This window comes from Chelonus insularis, unplaced genomic scaffold (genome assembly GCF_013357705.1).
Source record: "Chelonus insularis isolate UGA/USDA-ARS -01 unplaced genomic scaffold, ASM1335770v1 contig_77_pilon, whole genome shotgun sequence".
Taxonomy (NCBI): Eukaryota; Metazoa; Arthropoda; class Insecta; order Hymenoptera; family Braconidae; genus Chelonus; species Chelonus insularis.
The window spans coordinates 871,263-892,848 of record NW_023276746.1 but is presented as its reverse complement, the minus strand read 5'-3'; the positions used below and the strand labels follow the sequence as shown (position 1 = coordinate 892,848).

General features: G+C 37.5%; 1 protein-coding gene across 1 annotated transcript; it reads right to left on the bottom strand.

Moving 5' to 3' along the window:
• Positions 1-3,239: 3,239 nt before the first annotated feature.
• LOC118071344 (uncharacterized) lies at positions 3,240-6,336 on the bottom strand. Its single transcript, XM_035090453.1, has 5 exons — positions 5,772-6,336; positions 4,958-5,723; positions 4,424-4,843; positions 4,123-4,306; positions 3,240-4,061 (listed from the first exon to the last, which is right to left on the bottom strand). Exons 1-5 carry the CDS (start codon positions 6,334-6,336, stop codon positions 3,240-3,242), a joined length of 2,757 nt encoding a protein of 918 aa, XP_034946344.1.
• Between the last annotated feature and the right edge of the window lie 15,250 nt (positions 6,337-21,586).

Genomic DNA, 21,586 nt, shown 5'->3' with positions numbered 1-21,586 from the left:
ATTAAGGTTAGACTCGTAGTGGTATATTGCAAGGCCTTGGGCTAGATGCGTGTATCCTCGTGCCTTTCTAAAGGCGTGAGAATATGACGTCCCAAGTAACACCGTCACTAGAAGTAGAGTCATTTCCAGAGTTATGCCCCACAAGGCGAGGTACTCAAACAAAATGTCCTTCTCAGGACAGGGAAACAAGGATATCTCGATAATTATTCAACATTATGGGATAATTTTCAATACACAATCAATAATGACTGTGAGCTTGCATTCCAATCCAAAGTATGATTTCTTATTGAGTACTTATCGAGATACAGGTTAGGCCACGCCCCTAATTCCGTTTTTCGCACATTTCAACTCGATTTCTAGCTTTTTTTCGTCAGTCTTGCCTAAATATATAGGTATACTCCCAATGTATAAATATAGCCAATGAATGGTTTATGTATTTCTTATGTTAATATTGATAAAAATACAAATAAGATTATTCATTTATAGATCATCTTAAAATATAAATGATGTAGAATGGAAGTTCATTTAATTTTTTGATATGGATAGTAATGTTTATTTATAACTAACTGAAAAAGGTGAAGAAAATGATAACTGAATTTGTTATAAATAATCTAAAATGAAATCTATGCAATTAATTCGAATTCTTCCAACGTGATTTTTTTCTTTTTTTAACTGATAAAAAGTTATTCCTCATGTTAATAAATGTAATCGAACATGTTATTAATTACGATTGTAATCGCTCTAAATGAGCGTATATCAAATCTTACATTGGAATTCGAAATTTTACTGTTTTCATTTATGCACACAAATTCATTACTTTTTCTTTCAAAATCATGCCACATCGATTATTTACACTGAATAAGAGATTCTATTAATTGGCTGAAAAATAAATGATTTCTAATTTCCGTCCATCAATTCTTTTAATTCATTACTGTTCATACCAGTCAAACAGCATTTACTCAGACAAATTTGCTAGAATAAGCTCGTATTGTAGCATAGATAGCAAAAAACCAATATATCCGATATCTTTTGTCATACTTAATGTTTTTACCCTGGTGCACTGTAAATCCGAAGATTCCAAAAACGTGTAAAAATAATACACATAAGGCGTATTCAATGTAAAACGTCCATAAACAAACAATTCATTATTCGTCGACACTTTATACACATTTCATAGTGTGTGAAAAATCTATAGTTTTTTTACGGCATTTAACATTAAAGATGCTTAGCGTGTTAAAAGTGTCTACAAGAATAACAGACTTAGATTCGCAGTGTGGAAAGATTGGTATCACTTCGACTTCGTTTAACTTATCTCAAATCAACTTGCCTTGCTATAGTCATTGCTAGAAATGAAAAATAAATTTGAACTAACGTTTATATTTAAAACTAATAGAATTTGTTGTAAATAATCGAACTCGAGATCATCACGAAAAATTTAAGTTGTTTGACCGAGAAAACGAGCTTCTTCTACAAAAAATTTATTGAATAAAGTAAGTGTGTTGAGAAAGTCTCAACTTGTGAATTAACCTAACCGTTTAAGGATAGGGATGATTGTGCCGAAACAGAGCAAACGGAAGTCAGGTTTTATAAAAAATAAAGTATCTTTATTTTAAGCACTAACAGGTACACTAAGTATACTGACAAACTTGAGTTGTTAACTAGGAAGACTGAATGTCGCTCAAAATCACTGAATGTCTATTTTTTAATTCTTGAATCTGAATTGAATGTCCAAAGAACTACTCAACTTGGTGTGTTCGGTATTATTGACCTCCCACACGAGCTCAGCACGCTTCTCAAGTTGAGCAAGAATGTGATTGTGCACGTGGCGTTAGCCTATCAATGCAATGCAAAATGAATCTTGATGAAATGTCTTGAATTACACTGAAAAATCTTAAAATATTTCTTGATTCTAGTTTTAGAATGAAGCTTGAATGGCTCTGATGATTTTCAATAGCACTAGTACTGATGATTGACTCAAACTTGTAAGATTTGTTAAGAATGAATAAGAATGGAGTGTACATGTGAACGAGAACAGTGAAAGAATCGCGACAGGAACTTCATCAGTCAACAGGGACACTGAAAATTAGTCAAATGATTGACTAAATTAAGAATTATTGATTGTTTGGTCGATTGGTTATCGACCCCGTCCCAAGATGGCCGCCGAAGTTCCTGTCAGCTGACAAATTCAAACTGAGAATTAATTAATTCTCAACATGCCGCCCGCCATCAGCAACTGGTTGATGATTGTCTTCTGGTTGATTCTGCTGCTGGGCTTCAGGAGTTGGATTGATCGGTAGAATGGCTAGCTTGACGATTGGTCTGACCAACGTCGTTGTTGGTGTCTTTACCGTTGCTACTCGTGGCAGCCCGTCTTGCCCTGGGTGCAATTGTATGATCCTCACGAGTGGCCATTTTGTGGGGGGAAATCTTTCATCTGTTAGCAAGGCTAATGCACCAACTTGAATTGTTCTGTTCCTGAAAAACCACTTAGAAATAGCTTGTAATTTTTGTAAGTAAGATTGTGACCACCTGTACCAGAACTGCTGTGATTGTCGTTGAATCATCCGCCATCGATTTTGAATTGAATGTGCAAGATCTGAGGTTGATGGTTCAGGAACAGTGTTGAGTGCTGACCCAATAAGAAAGTGTCCAGGAGTGAGTGCCTGAATGTCTTCTGGGTCATCACTGATTGGCTCTAGAGGTCTTGAGTTGAGAATGGCTTCTATTTGTGTCAGTAGTGTGGTGATCTCTTCAAACGTGAAGAGTGATTCTTTTACTGTTCTCGTCAAATGAAATTAAAGTGATTTCACTACTGACTCGCACTTGCCACCAATGTGTGGTGCTGCAGGTGGGTTGAATGACCATTAAGTGCCGTTGGTGATGCTGAATCTAGAGATGACCTCATGTTCTCTGGTCAATTGTGTGAATAATTTCTTGAGTTCTATATCAGCTCCAATGAAATTTCTGCCACAGTCAGAATAGATTGTCTGGCATAATCCTCGTCTAGAGGTGAATCTCCTGTAGGCAGCAATGAATGCTTCAGTTGAATAGTCACTAACTGCTTCCAAATGAACTGCAGAAGTTGACATGCAGACAAATACACAGACCCAAGCCTTTCTAGTCTTGGCTCCTCTGCCTGATGATGTTTTGATTGTGAATGGCCCAGCATAGTCTATGCCAGTATGAGAGAATGGCCGTGAAGGAGTGATACGTGATTGTGGCAATTGGCCCATGAGTTGTTATGCTCTTATGCCTCTTTGTCGAGCACATTCGATGCACCGAAGAATGAATGTTTTTACTGGAGCTCTTCCACCTATGATCCAGTAACGTTGTCTGATTGTTGTGAGTGTAAGTTGAGTGCCACCATGTAGTGTGGCTAAATGATAATGTCTAATAATAAGAGTGGTGAATGGTGAATGTCGAGGTAGAATTGATTGATGTTTTGAATCATGACTCAACAGAGCATGCTGAAGTCGTCCTCCTACTCGTAGAACTCCTTCTGAGTCAACGTATGCTGTGAGTCTGTTGAATGAATGGTTTGGTGGAAGATGTTGATTGTTGGATAAAGTCCTGATTTCTTGGTGAAAATGTGCTGCTTGAGTAGACTTTATCCAGAAGATTGAAGTGAATTTAATGATTAAGGCGGTGATTCTAAGTAACTTGTTGAGTGTAGAATATCTGTTGACCAAGTCCCATTGCATTATTGTATCTTGAATTGCTGCTATGAGTGATATTCCAGGACGAGCTTCTAAGTTACAAGCCTCGTCAGCTGGTGGTGAATTTACTGGCCGGTTTTCTTGATTTTCAGCTAACCAGGTGGGTCCCCTCCACCATAGCGAGTAATCTTTTAATTGATTGGCTGTGATGCCTCTTGAAGCACAGTCCGCTGGATTTGCCTTGCCAGAAATGTGGTGCCAGTGCGCGTCCGCAACTAGTTCTTGAATTTGCACTACTCTGTTTCTGACAAAGTCCTTCCAGCGTCCTGCATTTGAATTGATCCATGAATAAGTGATTGAAGAGTCCGTCCATGAGTAAATTGAATGTTTACTTGGTGAGTTTTGCTAGAATTAACGCAGCAGTTAACTCTATCCTGGGGATCGTGATTTGTTTGATTGGTGCTACTTTCGTTTTCGCATAGATGAGTGTGATTTTGGACCCTGTGGACGGTGAATTGATTTTTAGGTAGATTGCTGCAGCCATCGCAAGCTGTGAAGCATCAGAGAATCCATGAATTTCTACAGTTGAATGTCTGGTTGTGTGAATCCATCGTGGAAGTGAGATCTCATGAAGTTGAGTGAATTTTTCTCTGATAATCAGCCAGCGATTGATGATTGATTGTGGGACTGGTTCGTTCCAGCTGAGGTTGTGTAACTAGAGTTCTTGAAGGAGCATCTTAGCTCTGATTGTGATTGGTGACACAAACCCCAAAGGATCATAAATTTGAGCTACTTCTGAAAGAATGAGGCGTTTTGAATATGTTGACTCATGAGTGACTGATTTTGATGTGAATGTGAATGTGTCTGAGCTTGGATTCCATTGAAGTCCAAGAATTTTTGTAGTGCAGTCTTCGAAGGTGATTTTTTGTTGATTGCCTGATGATTGTGACGTTTTTTGAAAAAGTGATTGACTGTTTGATTGCCATTTTGCAAGGGGAAAGCCGCTCGCCTTGCACAAGTTGATTAGTTCCTCAGCAACTTGAATTAATTCTTCTGGAGAATCTGCTCCTCCAAATATGTCGTCGACATAACTACCTTTAATGATTGTCTGAGTTGCTTTTGGATATTTATGGCCTTCATCCTCTACTAATTGCAGTAACACACGAACTGCTAGATAAGGAGCTGATCTAGTGCCGTAGGTTACTGTTATGAGTTGATATGGGATGATTTTGTTGTGATTGTCTAGCCAAAAAATTTGTTAAAGCTTCCAATCTTCATGATGAACCATTATTTGACGATACATTTTTGTTATGTCAGTTGCGAATACATATTGATGTTGACGAACCCAAAGAAGTACGTCAAAGATGTCTAATTGAATTTTTGCTCCAGTATAAGTGATGTCATTCAATGAAATTCCAGTTGACGTCGGGCTGGATCCATTGAAGACTACTCTGAGCTTAGTGGTAGTGCTACTTGGTCTTAAAACCCCATGATGAGGAAGAAAGTATGGATGAATGTCTTGAGATTCTTGATTGATTGTTGGAGCAGGTCTCATATGACCAAGTTCTTCGTATCCCTTCATGAATTGTCTATACAGATTGCTGTATTCAGTCTCGCTGGTTGATCTCCTCAACTGACGTTTCAAGCATCGATACGCAGTTGTATAGGAGTCTCCAAGAGCTGCAGGTGAAGAAATGAGTCGAATTCTGACAATGTATCGTCCTGATGAATGTCTAGAGTGTGTTGATTTGAAGAAATCTTCATATTGTTGGTCCAAGGATGATAATTGATGTTGATTTGACATAGGAACTTCTTCTTGAACCCAGAATTTTGTCAGCGACTCTCGAATGTCTTCATGGTTCGTGATTGTAGTAGCATGATGAATATGATAATAATTGACTGATGTATTTGGTGCTACCAGACCAAGAATTAGCCAACCAAAGATGGAAAGTTGGGCTATAGGAGCTGTTGGAGAATTATATATGATATTTTGTTTTATGATTTTTCCATAAAAGTCAGCTCCAAGTAGAATGTCTATTGATTGTGGAATGTTGAATGTTGGATCAGCTAGTGTTAATCCATTGAGATGAGATCAATGATTGTTGGGATAATTACATAGCACTTTTGGAATTAAAGCTGTCAACTGTTTCATTATGTGAGCCCGAATGTATACTGAATGACTGGATGATGATGATTGTAGCTCGCAGAATGTTACACCTTTTGTTTGAGTTAGCTTAGAGCTTTCCACTCCTCTTATGTTGATTGTCTGATGGTGTTTTCTCAGTTGCAGCAGGTTGGCTAGATGAGAAGTGATTAATGTTAGCTCTGATCCAGGATCTATGAGCACTCGTGCAATGTAACTTCCTGAGTGTGAATTGGCTTTGACTTTTGCTGTTGCTAACAGCGTTGAATGATCATCATGTAGATGACCTGGAAGTGTTTGACTTGAGCAGATTGCTCTCGTCGATGATTGTCTGCTAGTTTGAATTGAATTAACGTCACTTGTTTGTTGATTTTGTGTGCTATTAGCACTACTAGTTGAATGTTGAGTGATTGTCTTGTGGTCATTCTGACCTTTTGATTGTCCTAGATGATTTTGCTCCTCCTGAACTTGTCCTTTGGACCATTCCAACTGAACCCTCAACCCTCCTGAGGCCGAAACCTCATGTGCTAAGGTCATCCAGTCAGTTTGACCCTCCAGAGCAAGTCCATCAGCAAGCTTGAATGTCTGTGAATTGTTTGAGTGTTCTTCGAAGACTGCTTCGCCTACTCATTGTTGTGAAGTTGAAGGCTGAGTGTCTGATGGTGGTTGTTGTGGTGATTGTGTCCTGGAAGACGCTTGATTGTTGTTGCTTGATGATTGTCTGAACAGAAGTGAATAGAACATGGTGTGATGTTTGGAGTTACATTCCTTACATCTGTTCTTATTGGTGCAAGCTGGTGTGTTATGTCTTCCAAGACAATTCCTGCAGAGTTTTTTGTTGTCTACCGTCCTCAGGCCTTGCTCAAGAGGCAATGCCCGGTACTCTGGGCAGACTACAATGAAGTGACCACCATTACAGCAGTCACAAATGAATCTACGCTCACTGGTAGTTGAATGCGATGAGCGTTGTTGATTGTCTGATTTGATTCGTGGCTCCAGTTTCTCCAACGTACGAATCCGAGCCAATAGGAAGTCATGGAACTCTGAGTAAGTAGGCATCCGCTCAAGATCATTATCCTGAGTTTCCCAGAGCTCACGAGTGTGTTGATCATGGTGTTTAAGAATGTGAAAGACGAGAATTGTATCCCAATTCTTAATTAATGTCCCAATAACTTGAGTGAGTGTAATGAATTGTTTACTATGGTAAGTAAGGATGAGATCTTGGAGGAATGTAGTACAGCTCTTTTGACTCAGCAAACTGGTTGAAAAGTTTTTCCAGGTGAACGTTGATGAGTCTCTTGCGATTCTCTTACCTGGACTTGAGTGTCGACCATGCTTTAGTGAATGATTCCTTCGTGTGAGGAAGGTTCTCTACCAGAGAGAGAGCTGGACCTGAAAGAGCTGATTTGAGATAATTGAATTTGATTACCTCATCCAGACCAGGTTGATTGGCTATCATGGACTCGAATTGATCTCTGAACGACAACCAGGAGGCACTAGTCCTATGGAATTTAGGCACTGACAGCTTAGGAAGTCGGGCTGAAGCTTGTGCGACGTCAGATGCACCGCTGGTTGATGTTGATTGTGCTGGAGGTTCCGTGGAAGCTACTTTAGCGGATATCATGAAGAAGTCTGAGACTGATTTGTTGAATGTCTCAAAGACATCATCCACAATGTACGGATGATGAAATTGAGATGGTGGCCAAACTTCCTCGAGCACTTGATGTTCTGAATTGAAAGCCTCGTGCAACGCTGTGAGTTGTTTCTCCAGCGAGAGTCTTTCTTCTTTAGTGATTGTCTGTTGTTGGTCTTTGATTTGCTGATGGAATGACTGGGCTAAGAGTAGCCGAGCCATTTGAGACTTGATCTCCAAGGTCAATTGAATCGGTAGACCAGGATTGGATGGTGTGATTGTCTGTAATCCTAATCCTTATTCGTTGTTGTGAGAATGATCCCGTTTATTGGCGACAGTTTCCACGTTGATGCCAGCTCCGTGGTGATGTGACTCTTGAGACTCAGGTGAAAATCTACTTCATTTTTCTAGATAAACATCCTTGTTCCGGTTAAGTATTCTCCGTTGCCTTTTATTAGTTTGCAACACAGGAATCTTATATTTGATAAACATGAATCGCTACATGAAAACCATATTGGTATGTGCCAACACGTAGCAGTTGTCGTTGATAGGATTTTGACTATCCCTGGTTCTGAATAGTCCACCGCATTATTACACGTCTGCTCGTGGTAGTACCTCACTGGAGTAATACGTACCACGGGCGAGACGGTCTTATCTGTATTAAAATGAGTTGGGCATCGAACGATTCTATCAAAATTTTCATCGTATAAACCTATTAGAACTATGGCGTCAGCCAGTGATTCTGAGTATCTTATAATTAAAGACAACGGTGTTGCCTCCATGCAGCGTAGATTTCCTTGGAGATCGATCTGAAAAGGTAAGTAATTTTTATGACGTTACTTTCGGTTGTGTCTTATACGATCATTTTTTGTTGTTTGTTTTATTTAAAAAAAATTTAAATAAAAAAAATATTTACCAAAGATCGCCCGACCTCGTCTCCTGCTTGGAATAAAAAGTCATAAATACTCCGACCTACTGAAAAACAGAAAAAATTATATGTATATATTTTTTTTTTTTTATTTTTTTTTATTATTTCTATTATATAGGTCAATATAACCTCAATCTAATAGTCTCTTACCTTGTGGACTGTGTACGAGGTTACCTTCTTCCATCCTCCAACATAAAAGTCAGAACAATTAGATGTTAAAATCAACTTTAATACGTATAAAAACCTTTTTTTCATAAAACTAATACAATCTTTCGAATTATTAAACTGAACGAGCAACGCTATATATTTATCAAAAAATTTATCAAAAAATACTAACTCCGATTCAATCATCAAAATCAAGTCAACTGCTATTGTAAATCCAACGACAATAACGGTTGACTTTTTTTATTCGTAGCTCTCGGTTTTGCCGGGAGCTGGCGCGTTGGTACTAAAGAGCACTATAATGGCCATAGCTTGTATGCGTATTCAGCGTTTTGAGTTTGTATTAAGATTTTACCCCTCCCTGACTCTAACCAAAAAGGATTCCAAGTGTATGGAGGCTCCTGGAATTCTACCCGCAGTGGCTGCAGCCGACTTACGACTACCCCAACTGTATCGCATTCGCCGAGGACACAGGAAAACTGCAGAAAACCGTGTGTCGATACAGTCGGCTCTTGCCAATAGGCATCAAGCCTCCCCACCAACAGATGATCGCCAGAAAAATATTTCTACTTCTCTGGGATTCGAACCCAGGGCAGAAGCGATCTCAGACTTTAAAATCCGAGCGCTCTACCACTGCGCTACCGTTGCGGGTTATAACGGTTGACTTGATTATATTCAAGAAAGGCACCAGCTGCTTGTAGCGCTTTACGGCCGTTGACTTAACTATTCTAGGCACCAGCAGCAATGTTGTGCTTTACGGCCGTAAGATGGTGATTATTATTCAATAAATGAAAATGGCGGCGCGTCGTATTGGCTAAACAAGCCCAATAGTTATGTGCCGCACTATATCACTTATAGCGCATCTGGCGAAGAACTCTAGAAATGCGGCACTAACGTAATCACTCAAACGTGCCCCGTTCTGCTAGTGCATAGAATAGTCAAGTCAAGTCAAACGTGCCACGTCGGATATAAGTATAGTCACTCATAGAGAATATATATAATATTTATAACATTTAGTACTTTACAACATTGCATATTGATTTACATCTACTTAATTAAGACGATGAAATTATGTTCTTAACAAATTGAACTTCATATTATAAAGTAAAAGGATAGAGGATCATCAACCTTAACTTTTAATATAAAAATATGAATTAAATATATAGTTATGATGTAGATATAAGTAAAAGTATTTTACTTTTGAATATTTTATCATTATCTTTATTTCCATAAAAATAACTAAGTAAAAGGATTATAAATGTTATGTCCGACTATTTTTAATTAAATTTAATTTATTTAATGAATAATATTATTCCGTAAGGTTATGATTTAATGGTGATACCATAGAAGTGAAAGGGGTGATTGCGGGTAGCGTGCGAAGGATTGGAGGCGTCGGACATGGACAGGTAGTTTTTCTAAGGGAAAGAAAAAAAAACAAACTTCTTTCCCCCTTTTTTTTTTCCTTAAGGAAATTTTTTTAAGGGAACGTTAGAAGAGCCTGCACTCTTCTCCCCTCTTGCCAATGATGAGTCTCCGTTCAGAATGGGAGGTTGACAATGGAAGATGAACTTACCTTAATCCGTACTGCTTGCCGGGAGAACAATTACGCACCAGGTACAGGAACGTTGAGTGGTGAGTTTCGATGGGAGATGTTTTACTCCAAGGGAGTAGGGATTCTCCTGGATCACAAATAACTTACACAACACCTCTTAGTAAACCAATATTTATTTATTGTTTCGTTTTAGTCCCTCTTTTTTTTTTCTTACAACACTAATAATAAGATTTTTATTTTCTTTTTGTTTTGCCAGTAAGTTTGTAACGTCGGTCGACGGAAACTTTTTATTTAATATGATTAGCAATAATTACTATAGGAGAGAATATACGCGTTACTGCGTCTCGGGAGAGATTATTGTAACGACTGAAGATAGAATAAATTTTATTTAGTTCAACGCGATGCTAGATACGCGGGCCGTCTTGACGGGTCTATGGTCTTCGACGAAAAGCCTTGATAAGAGCTGTTTGATCTACGAAGTGGCCGCGTGTAAACAGAGTCGCCGGAAGTAACCCTGCACCGGTTTGAATGTCAGCAGCCGACATAAACAACGATCCAACAAAGTATTGCTTTGTAAGGATTGAGTCATCATTTTATGTGTGCGTGATTTCTGGTGAACTGGAAAGTTTCTCAAGCTGATTAAGCTGGGAACTTCCAGTCCACAGAACAAAACAGGAAAAAGGCGCACCGTCTGCAGTTTGGGGCCCCGGGCCACGCCACAAGTCAAAAGGCTTGGGAAAGAGCTGACCATCGTCGACGGAAAAGAAAAATGCTGGTCAGCGGTATAAATCCTATGCAAAAAGGAGAAGCAAAGAGGAAAGAGGGAAACAGAAAAGGAAATAAGGGATACGGGATGGACGAATATTAAGTCGGACATAGCATAAACCTCAAATTTCAATATACAGAAATATATAGAATCTACAGTAATTATCAAGATATTAGTAAAGTGTTTTAGTTTCTAATGTTTCATAATTATCATTCCTATTAAAAATTGCAACATACTTAGAGATGAATGTAATAGATAACATCTTTTCTATCTAATATAAAAATCTTGCACCTGCCACAACAGAGGCGCTACATAATAGGGGATATTAGTAAAAATAAAAGATGAATTTTGAAAAATTTAATGAAACTGCTAAAATAACGATGCAATTAAGTGATGGAGGTTGGTAACGGTTATCGCTTGGCGATCGTTAGCGACAAAAGTTTCTCAAAAATTCAAAAATTGAAATTTATTTACCCTTGACAACAGCAGTGCTGCCTAGATCGGTAATAATTACCGACTGCAGATCGGTACAACGCCAATTTTAAAAATTCAAATTTTAATTTTCTACCCACCACAACAGCAGCGCCGCCTAGATCGGTAGCAATTACCGACTGCAGGCAAGAACAACGCCATCTAGCGGAAAAACGGCAACTCCACCCACAGTCGGTAAATCGCTGACTCTGCGGGTAACTTACCGATCAGGGTCGCTCGGTCGACATGGTAGGATAGGCTAGAACCCCCCTCAATATTCTACTGTAATGGCAAATTTTTTCAAATATTGAAAAGTGTTCATATTATTAATTAGATGATTACAAATTCATCCATACAAGTCCCTAGACGGAAAGCTAAAAGTTGGATTTTTTGTAAAATATTTCCTGACTTAATACGAGACTGCAGAGATCACTCCTGATCAGTTAGTGATATCAACTTTGAGATACGTTTATTTATATATCTCAGTGTAGATATACGAAAATCATTAACTTATGGAAAGAAACTCAAAAATAATCAAGTTCTCAATAATTCTCAATAATTTACAAGCTTGTTAATCATTAAATACACATTTCTCCATTTCACGCAAGTTTTTCTTTCATTCCAATGCCCTCGTTGTCTTTTTCTTGCAAGTTGATCAGTAAACTGCAAATGCCCAACTTGGGACTTGTATAGGTTAATTAGTAATCGTTTAATGGATGATACGGATCCTTCCAAATATTTAAAAGATGCGTTAGATTTGTTTGAAAATTTTCTTTTACTGGTAGCGCCATTTTTAACTTCCCAGTGGGAAGTTATAGTAATGGGTCCGATTTTGCGAATCGCTAATTTTGACATATCTCCACGTTTTAAGGTCCCCAGAGTCGAATACGATCGTTTTCCAGTAGACGTCTGTGTGTTTGTATGTGCGTATGTACGTATGTGCGTTCGGAATTATTTTTCGCCTCGATTATCTCGAGAACAAAAAATGATATCGATGTGGGACTAATTGCATTCAACGCGTAATTACCCAACTTAGAACTGAAAAAGTTTTCAGGAAAATCGGTAAAGCCATTTTTTTTGGCAGAATCAAAAAACTGGAAAAAAAGGAAATTACTTGAATTTTGCAATTTATAAATTATACCATTTTTTAAACAAAATTTCAAGATCATTGCAGAAATATGAATATTAAATGATAAGAATACTTGTATGAAAATATGGTGACAATATTTCATCGAAAAAAAAAAATTTAAAAAACAATATCAGCAATGAAAGAATTTTAAACTCGTGTCAGGATTGAGAAAACAGCATTAAAGACGCTATAATAGTCAATAATAATTGTCAATAATATGGAATTGTGTTCATAACAATTGAACATTGTCACTATCAAGTGATTATTGATCATAGTAATATTTAAATAATAAGTTTTAAATTGTTATAAACAATAAAAATAGGGACCCTTTCTATATATATGAGTACTTTTAACGCACAATTTTTTCTTTTACTGAAATAAAGTAACTAACCATATCAAATGAATAAAAACAGACTCATTTCGTTTATAACAATTCCATTTGTTATAAAAAATGGGAACGGGTTCTATTCAAATTGTTTTTTTATTTTTTCCACTGGGAAGTTGGTCGTGTGGACCTTTCGGGTCGCACCCAGACCACTGCAGAGCACTGATATTTTACTAGTTAATTAAACTTTTTTATTGGGTTTATGATGATCTCCTTTACCAACACTTTTTTACTTATTTCTGTTCCAGTTCCTAGAAAAGTAAACCGAAAACGACAATAGAAAATGTCAATGCCAACTACGCTAGTTTCCGATAAAACAGGGTTCCATACGACCTTCATAGTAATTTTTTTCCTGTCCTGAGAAAGACATTTTATTTGAGTACCTCGCCTTATCGGGCATAACTCTGGGAATGGCTCTACTTTTAGTGACGGCGTTACTTGGGACGTTATATTCTTGCGCCCTTAGAAAGGCACGAGGATACACGCATCTAGCTTAAGGCCTTGCGACGTACCCCCACGAGTCCAACCTCAATTGACCGAAAGCACCCGGTTCCTACATGTCGTTTTTCGACTTTGCAGCCCTGGATACGGGCTCGGATTCCGGTCTCCCGTAGTACCAGTTTTATCCGCTTTGGTCGGTGGCCAATGACTTTCATAGGTCAAGCTTCAGACGACAATATGATACAGTCAAAGCGGCGCTGCAATAGCGGAGTGGGCGAAGCTTCCCTATGAAAGAGGTTCCCGACAAACGAGGCTACGAGCACGCCGAGGTAACAAAGAATCACCAGTTGGGCTTCCGCTGCCGAGAAATAAAGACGAGACCGCACGACGCTCCGTGAAAGCACTTTATAAGTCCAAGTAATTGATCTAAAACAAGTCCGGAAACCGAAAAACGGGTGTTGGCAGTGTAGTTACAGTGTCAAGGACGCTTCAAAGAACTCAAGGAGGATCAAAACCTACGTTCAAACAGGAAGGAACGCCGGGAAGTCCTACGTAAGGTTCACAGCTCCTCCCGACCCATCATAAGGCCGGCATCGTAGTCCCGGGAAGGCAAAGAACATCATCTCCAGGGAGGAAATCCGCATCACGGGTGAGCTCGCTTCCAGAATACGTTCATTCAGAGGCACCGGGCGAAGCCGCAATGCGCCGCACGGACACAGCATTGCAACGTCGATTTCTCACCCTAATAATATCCTTATTTAATTCATCTATTGACCTTGACAATTACAATGGAGAAATAACAAGTTGTTAATTTACCGGGTCAAGCTTTCCTTTGCTACATATTTATCTACTCTGTAAACATGATAAGTCATACGCTAGCTCGCTTCGGGGCGCAGGGAAATATCCTGCCGTGTAAGTTAGATTATCTTTGCAATAAAGTTTTCTATGTTATATCACGTGTGGATGTAATTATCTTAGTGATACGCGTATCCTTATTTGCATGCTTTACAGGGATTATAGGAGTCCCAGAAGAGCTTGTCTCTTAGTTTCAGAAGGACGAAGGTCCTCACCAAATTCGTATTATCTCGTTCTTTGTTTCAACTCGTCAGCAGTCCAAGAATTCGATCACAGTTGATTCACTACGAATCCCTGGTTATATAAGAACCAAAACCTAAACATAAACCTGAAATATAATTGGCATGAAACATAGTTTTTGACCAAAATAGTAACATCATCATCATGGTTCGTGCTCATGAACTATAGTAATCTTCGTATACGCCTAAAAAGTCTGATGCATTGAGTTATTCCTCAACATACCCCGTTATCCTCTTATTCCCTTGGATTCTATGCCAAAATTACGCTCAAAAAATAACATAGAATATACACATAGCATCAAACATATTTTTCCCGCTTCTTTCTTTCCTTTCTTTCCCCCTACTATTTTTCCATTTTTGGCGTGAATCCTGCAAAGTTCACGCCATCATATTTTAACATTAAGGCCCCCTTCTCTAAATTTAAGTAGTAAATTTTTAATTATATTAACTTTAGTTAAATACTCATTATATTTTATTATAATCAATTTAATTTTAATTTTTTTTAGCTCATTATATAATATTTATTTTTTTTATAGAACACAAAATAAATTATGTAAATCAATATATTTCAATTTAAATCAAATAAATTTTAAAGAAACATTAATTTTAAAAATTAATTGATTAATTATCTGACGCTAATTAACCAGAAGATCAATTGCTTGGAAAGTTATAGGGATAATGAGGACTACGAAGACATTTGTGGTGAGATGCAAGCAGAAATAAATGCAGAAACTTTAGTAAAGACAAAGGCAAAAAAGCCAAGAGGGCGCCCGCCAAAAAAGAGGGCTAGCAGAAAAGTGGGGAGTAAGACGTCGGGCAAGGTGTGCGCGCGCAGAGTACCCAAGACATATCAGCACGGAATTACAGAATATATGGGTTGAGGAGAAAAGTTGGGTAGGAAAAATAAAAGTGACAATGACAGAAAAAAAAATAATAGTAGCAATAATGTAAGCGGGGGGAGCAATGAAAAGAGTGGAAAGGGAAAAACAGAAGACATGCAATGAAGAAAAAGTGAGAAAAGCAAGGAAGGCGAGAAAAGCAAACAAAAAGAGACTGAAGCAGGGTATGAAGGTGCATGCGCATCGCAAAGACACGCTCGCCAGATCAAGAGAAGTAAAAATAGAAAAAACTATGCAAACTGCAAGAGGCTAGCTAGTGAAATAAAAAAAAATAAGGAGCAATATGAACGAGAATTAAGAAAAAGCCAGAAAGAGGTCGCGAAAGCAGATAAGAGGTGTACAAACATGGGGTATGAAATATGTACTATTAAGGAAAGAGTCAAAGAGCTACAAAAAGAGAGAGAGACATATTAGAGAAAATATGTAGAGAGAGAGAGAGAGGACAGAGGGTGGAAATATAGCTTGTCACACGAGCCCGCTGACATTCAAGAGATGCGGAGGAAAGAAAGTAGAAGAGGCCGTCAAATGAAGCAAGTGAGGTGGATACAAGACATGATAACATGCAGCAATATGACATGCAAAAAAGAAAAGATAGTCAAGAACAGGGCAATAAATACGGGCAAAACAGAGTGCAATATGAAGATCAGGAATAGGAATCTGAAGCAGAATTTATGGAAAGGTACGAGAGGGCAGCAATACTACACCACCGGTGCCTCTAAGTAAGGAGAGACTGAGGAAGAAAATTAAACATCAATATAAGGTACATACTATGCGAGGGAGAAAGGGGATAGTGTAAGAGTCTCCTATCAAAAAATTGAAAGAAATGGAAGAATATGGAGATGGAGCGAAGGGGATGGCGAGTTGCATAGAGAATAGGAAAGGCAGAGGAGCAGATGAAGTGGGAAGCAAATGGCTACACTAGAACAGCGAGGAGAGAAGAAGCAGCAGGAAAAAAGGATAAACAGATATGAGCATAATGGTTTAAATTGTAAGAAAGGGATAGAGTAAAGCATGGTAAATTTAAGGTAGTAGTGTAGAATGTTGCGGGGTTGACAGGAGTCCTTAAGGTAGCAAGATGGCTAAAAAAACATGAAATAATCGTTCTTATGGAGACATATATCACTGAGAAAAGGAAAAAAACAGTAGTTTAGGGGTTGAAAAGATCTTTCACCAATTATAAATGGTGGATAAAATCACCGGAGAGAGGGAAAGAGACGGCAAAAGGTGGCTATTTTGTGGGCATTAGGGGTTCGTGTCAGCAAGGATAGGATGTAAATGAATGGGAGTGCGGAATAATTATTAAAAAAATGGAAAAAAGGAAGGAAAAAAGGTTAACAATGATAAGTGTATACAACAATGTCGGGATTAAGAAAATAAAATGCAAGTTAAAAGAATGTATACTGAATGCTGCGGCTAAGTCCCAAAGAGTTTATAGTATGGGAGATTTAAACGCTAGAATTGGAAGGGAGCAAGGGGATTGCGAGACTGAGAATCGCTGGGATAGAATTATAATAAGAAACTCATGTGATAAAACATGCAACCAAGAGGGAAAGAAGCTACTGAAGTTATGTAATAACCTGGGGTTGAAAATTCTTTATGAGAGGGTAGAAGGGGACTATGAGGGGAAGGTAACATTTTTTGGAGGGATGGGAGAGTGTTGACCTGACCATCTCCCGTTATCAACAGAAATCAAAAAAAAAATGGGAAGCAGGGCACGACTACGGTTTCCGTGGCGCCGCCATTTGAGGGTGTTTTTAGATAGATCGACCAAAAATAAGTCGAAAATGAAGAATAAAATTTTCGATATCTCGCTTCGTTTTCGAGATATCGAGGTTCAAAGTTTCAAATTTCGAAACACGTATTTTATAGGATATCTTAATAATTTTACATTATTAATCATTTGTAGCGATGGAAATAAAAGAATTTTTTTGTATTTTTCAATGAATATGAATAAATAAGCGTTAAAAACAATTTTTTTGACCGTTTTTTTTTTAATTTTTTTAATATTTTCATATTGTGCAACAGATAATATAATCATTGATTAGAATAAGATTCTCACGCCATTTAACAGAAAAAATTAATACTACGGATGACGTCACGAAATCTTTTGGCGGAAAAATTAATTAAAATCGATCTACTAACAATCTCTAGCGGCGAAATAATTGATTGATTATTTATTTGTATCAGTTTCCATTGTTCTTCGGTATCGTTCGTTTTGTCGATTTTCTTTCTGCTGTTCTTCTTTTCTACAAGTTTCCAAAATGTCAGGTATGCATCCAGAATTACATAGTAAATTAGAAAATTTTTCATTCTTTCATTCTTTTGGAGAACTTGTTACAACAAATGAATTAGCAATTTCTTTTTTCGAAGAAATCGGCTTAATTCCGTCGCGTCAATCGACACCACCGACATGTTGTAATCCCCCAATGCTCGTTGAGGATTTTGGAGACAAAAAACTCAAATGGGTATGGAGGTGTTCTTCAAAAGGATCAAAGAAGAGAAGAGATAAATCGTGCCGAAAAATTATAAACCCAGCGTCTGGTACGTTTTTCGAAGGAAATACGTGTCGCATCGAAGTACGCGATGTACTTGCAATCGTCATTTATTTCGCGATTCAGATGCAAGTCACTGATGTGTATAATCATCTCAAAGCTTGGCGTAATCATCGAGATTGCCCCGAGCTTAGTTGGAATACTGTAATTGATTACTTCAGTTATTGCCGAGAAATAGCTGAAGTAATCGCATCACACAGTGATTTGGTACTTGGTGGCGAAGGTAAAACGGTCCAAATTGATGAAACATTTTTGACTAAAAGAAAATACAATCGGGGCCGTGTTACCGAGCAGATGACTACAACCGTTCTTGGTTTATATTGCAAGGAAGACAAAGTTAGGTTATTTTTTAAAGTAAATGGAAAAAGCAAGAAGGAATTGTGGCCGTACATACAAAAGTATGTAGATTCATCAACATCCCGAATATGTACAGACAGCGCAAAACAGTATGAAGGAGTTGAACGAATGTTCGCTCATAGTACTGTTCATTTGCGAACAAATCATAGTATCGGTGAATATGTTGATAAATCAAATCCGGCAAATACCATCAATGATTTGAAGAACCAAAATAAATTGTTAAAATAATCGATTAAATGTCGTAGCACCCCAAAACTTCTACACCAATATATGGCTCTCTATTTTTATAGAAAGACATATTTGGATAAGTATAAGGGAGATCTGGGTTCCCAAATCATGCAATTCCTTCTTGATATTAAAAAAGTATATCCGGGAGTAGTGAAAGAAAACTTGGAGAAAGGAATAACAATTAAAGAAATTGATCCACCATGTTTCACATCATCTCAAGAAGAGAAATTTTTACCACCGGCAAAAAAAATGAGATTAGAAGATGGTTCGGATGACGAAGAGGACAATATTGAGAGAGCAATAGAAAGAGACTCTGATCCAGAATACGATGGTGAGGATGTCTTTTGAGACTAATTAGTCTCAACACAACAGGAGGGGTTTGGAGTCATAAAATACTTCGGAAGTGACGAACCGAGGGGTCCCCTTCTGTTGTGTATGAAGTGCGATTAGACAATACCTTCCCGTGGTGCACTTCGAGTGTAAAAAGCCTATAAAATTTAGCTTTTTATAGCCAAAATTGTCTAGAAATATAAACGAAAATGTGTGAATGTTCATTTGTTGTAATGTTAGGTATATCAGTTAGCTCTGTCGACTAGTGAGACAATTCTACACAATTTTGTGCTAATTAATAGTTGGTTCTGCATGAAAAGCACGGATTGGGGTATGCTACTATCTACTTGAGACAGTTCTACACAATTTTGTTCTAGTTGACAATTGGTTCTGCCTGAAAAGCACGGATTGGGGTATGCTACTATCTACTTAAGACAATTCTACACAACTTTGTGCTAGTTGATAGTTGATTCTGCCTGAAAAGCACGGATTGGGGTATGCTACTATCTACTTGAGACAATTCTACACAATTTTGTTCTAGTTGTCAATTGGTTCTGCCTGAAAAGCACGGATCGGGGTATGCTACTATCAACTTGAGACAATTCTACACAATTTTGTGCTAGTTGATAGTTGATTCTGCCTAAAAAGCATGGATTGGGGTATGCTACTATCTACTTGAGACAGTTCTACACAATTTTGTTCTAGTTGACAATTGGTTCTGCCTGAAAAGCACGGACTAGGGTATGCTACCATCTACTTGAGACAATTCTACACAATTTTGTGCTAGTCGATAGTTGGTTCTGCCTGAAAAGCACGGAATGGGGTATGCTACTATCTACTTGAGACAGTTATACACAATTTTGTGCTAGTTGATAGTTGATTCTGCCTGAAAAGCACGGATTGGGGTATGCAACTATCTACTTGAGAAAATTCTACACAATTTTGTGCTAGTTGATAGTTGATTCTGCCTGAAAAGCATGGATTGGGGTATGCTACAGTAGATAAGCAGGGCCGGTTCTGGATCACTCTGCAATACCGGCCAAGTCAAAAAAAGTGGGTTCTGATCCGCACTAATTACCGACCGCGATAACTTTGACGATAAGTTACCGACCGCGATAAGTTATCGACACTGATAAATTATCGGCAGCGGTTTTTTTTTACCGATCCTGATTGGTGATAAATTATCTTCAGCGATAATATTATAATTATCAGCAAAAAAAAATAACCGTAGAAAAAAAAATGGCGATGATGTGTCTCAAGGATGTTAGATGATTGGGAAAACGTTTTAGAGTAAAAACAATTTCTCTTTCAAGTCAATTTTTTTTTATTAAAAAAAATTATAATATATTTTTTCTTTTTTATAAAAAAATAATGATCCCTTGAATGATGGTTCCCAAGTAGCATTAATCTACCTGTAAGAATCAAAATTATTTGCTTTAATAACTTTTTTCATATAAGTAAAACTAGAAAAACTAATCATAAAACAAGACTTACAGTATCATAACCATCATCATAGTCAGTGGAATCATCATCATAATTATCATCGTCATCAATTGTTGGAGGTGAAGGAGGTAGAAATTCTACCTCACTATCCTCCGATGACACAGTCGCTGGAGAAGGAGGTAGAACTTCTACCTCACTATCACTGTCTTCGACAGTGATGATTTCTTGGCTTAGAGGTGGTGGCACGACGGAGATGTCTCCTTCTATCCGGAACCATATGACGTTACCGGGGAACGTTAGGCAGGTAGCCGTTACGCCACAAAGTGTAAGGGTAGCGCCTTCTATCCCTCCCGTCTCTTCCCAATGATCTTCAAGTGTCATTAGAATAATAATTTCTAGGAGGGTGATCGGTAGGTCGAACCAGGCCTCCGGAAAAATAAAAGTGCACATCTTTTTCTAAAAAGTAATAACGATTATGATAGATTGTTTTCAAACTTAAAAAAAGAAAAATTCTCCCACTTGATAAATTATCATTTAACAATTTATAAAATTCACAATTACACTCAATAAATAATTATATTAATGCATATAAATTAAAAAAAAAACACACTTTTTATACTTGAATGAAGCAAAAGTCACTACTTACTTGGTATGGTTTGATCAGTTTGACTGTCGAAAATGAACTAAATATTTTGTCCTATGCATCATACACCATGGCTAAATGTTTATATTTTTCAAAGAGGCCAATGGTGAAAAAATCATTGAACGATATTGATTTAAATCTATATAGAGAGGCCTTGATCACATCACTCAGCATCAAATTACAGATAAAGAAAAGAATTTGACAACAAGAAAAAATTCTCAGTAAAAAAAAATTTATAAATGACATTTTTTCTTTTTAATTATTAAAATAGTTTGTAAACGATCTCTACTATGGATAAATAATTTTAGACACATATTTTTTCGATTGGATTTTTAATTAAACGCGTTTTCTTTGTCGCTCATGCCTCTGCTATCTTCTTTTCCTCGCTCCGCCACCGCTTCCTCACTTTGTCTATACTTTTATTCTCCGCTAAGAAGCTGTGATTCATGCAAGAGTTGAAAGGGCCATGTGTCGAAAAATAATCGACTTATTTCATTTCATTTAGAAACGTTAACGTTTGACTCAGTCGGTCGACTGCATCATATTTTCCTCACCCTTATCTCTTTTTCACTTTGTTTATGCTCTCATTCTCTGTTACTTATTGAAGTAAGACAGAATACATATTATGAATAATCAATTGAAATATTTTATTTACTGTATGAGTAATCATAACTAAACGTATTTTAAATGTAAAAAAATTATTGAAACGAAAAATTATTATCTTTTTCATTTTATATTTTCTGAACTATGATTTATAATTATTTACGTTAAATG

Bases quoted from the DNA above. Each gene is read 5' to 3' on its own strand.
- LOC118071344 (XM_035090453.1), bottom strand. From the start codon at position 6,336: ATGACCTTAGCACATGAGGTTTCGGCCTCAGGAGGGTTGAGGGTTCAG. The intron at 4,844-4,957 runs GTATCGTCAAAT...CTACGGCACTAG, and splicing joins GCAACTGACATAACAAAAAT to ATCAGCTCCTTATCTAGCAG. The intron at 4,062-4,122 runs GTAGCACCAATC...CGTTAATTCTAG, and splicing joins TCATCTATGCGAAAACGAAA to CAAAACTCACCAAGTAAACA.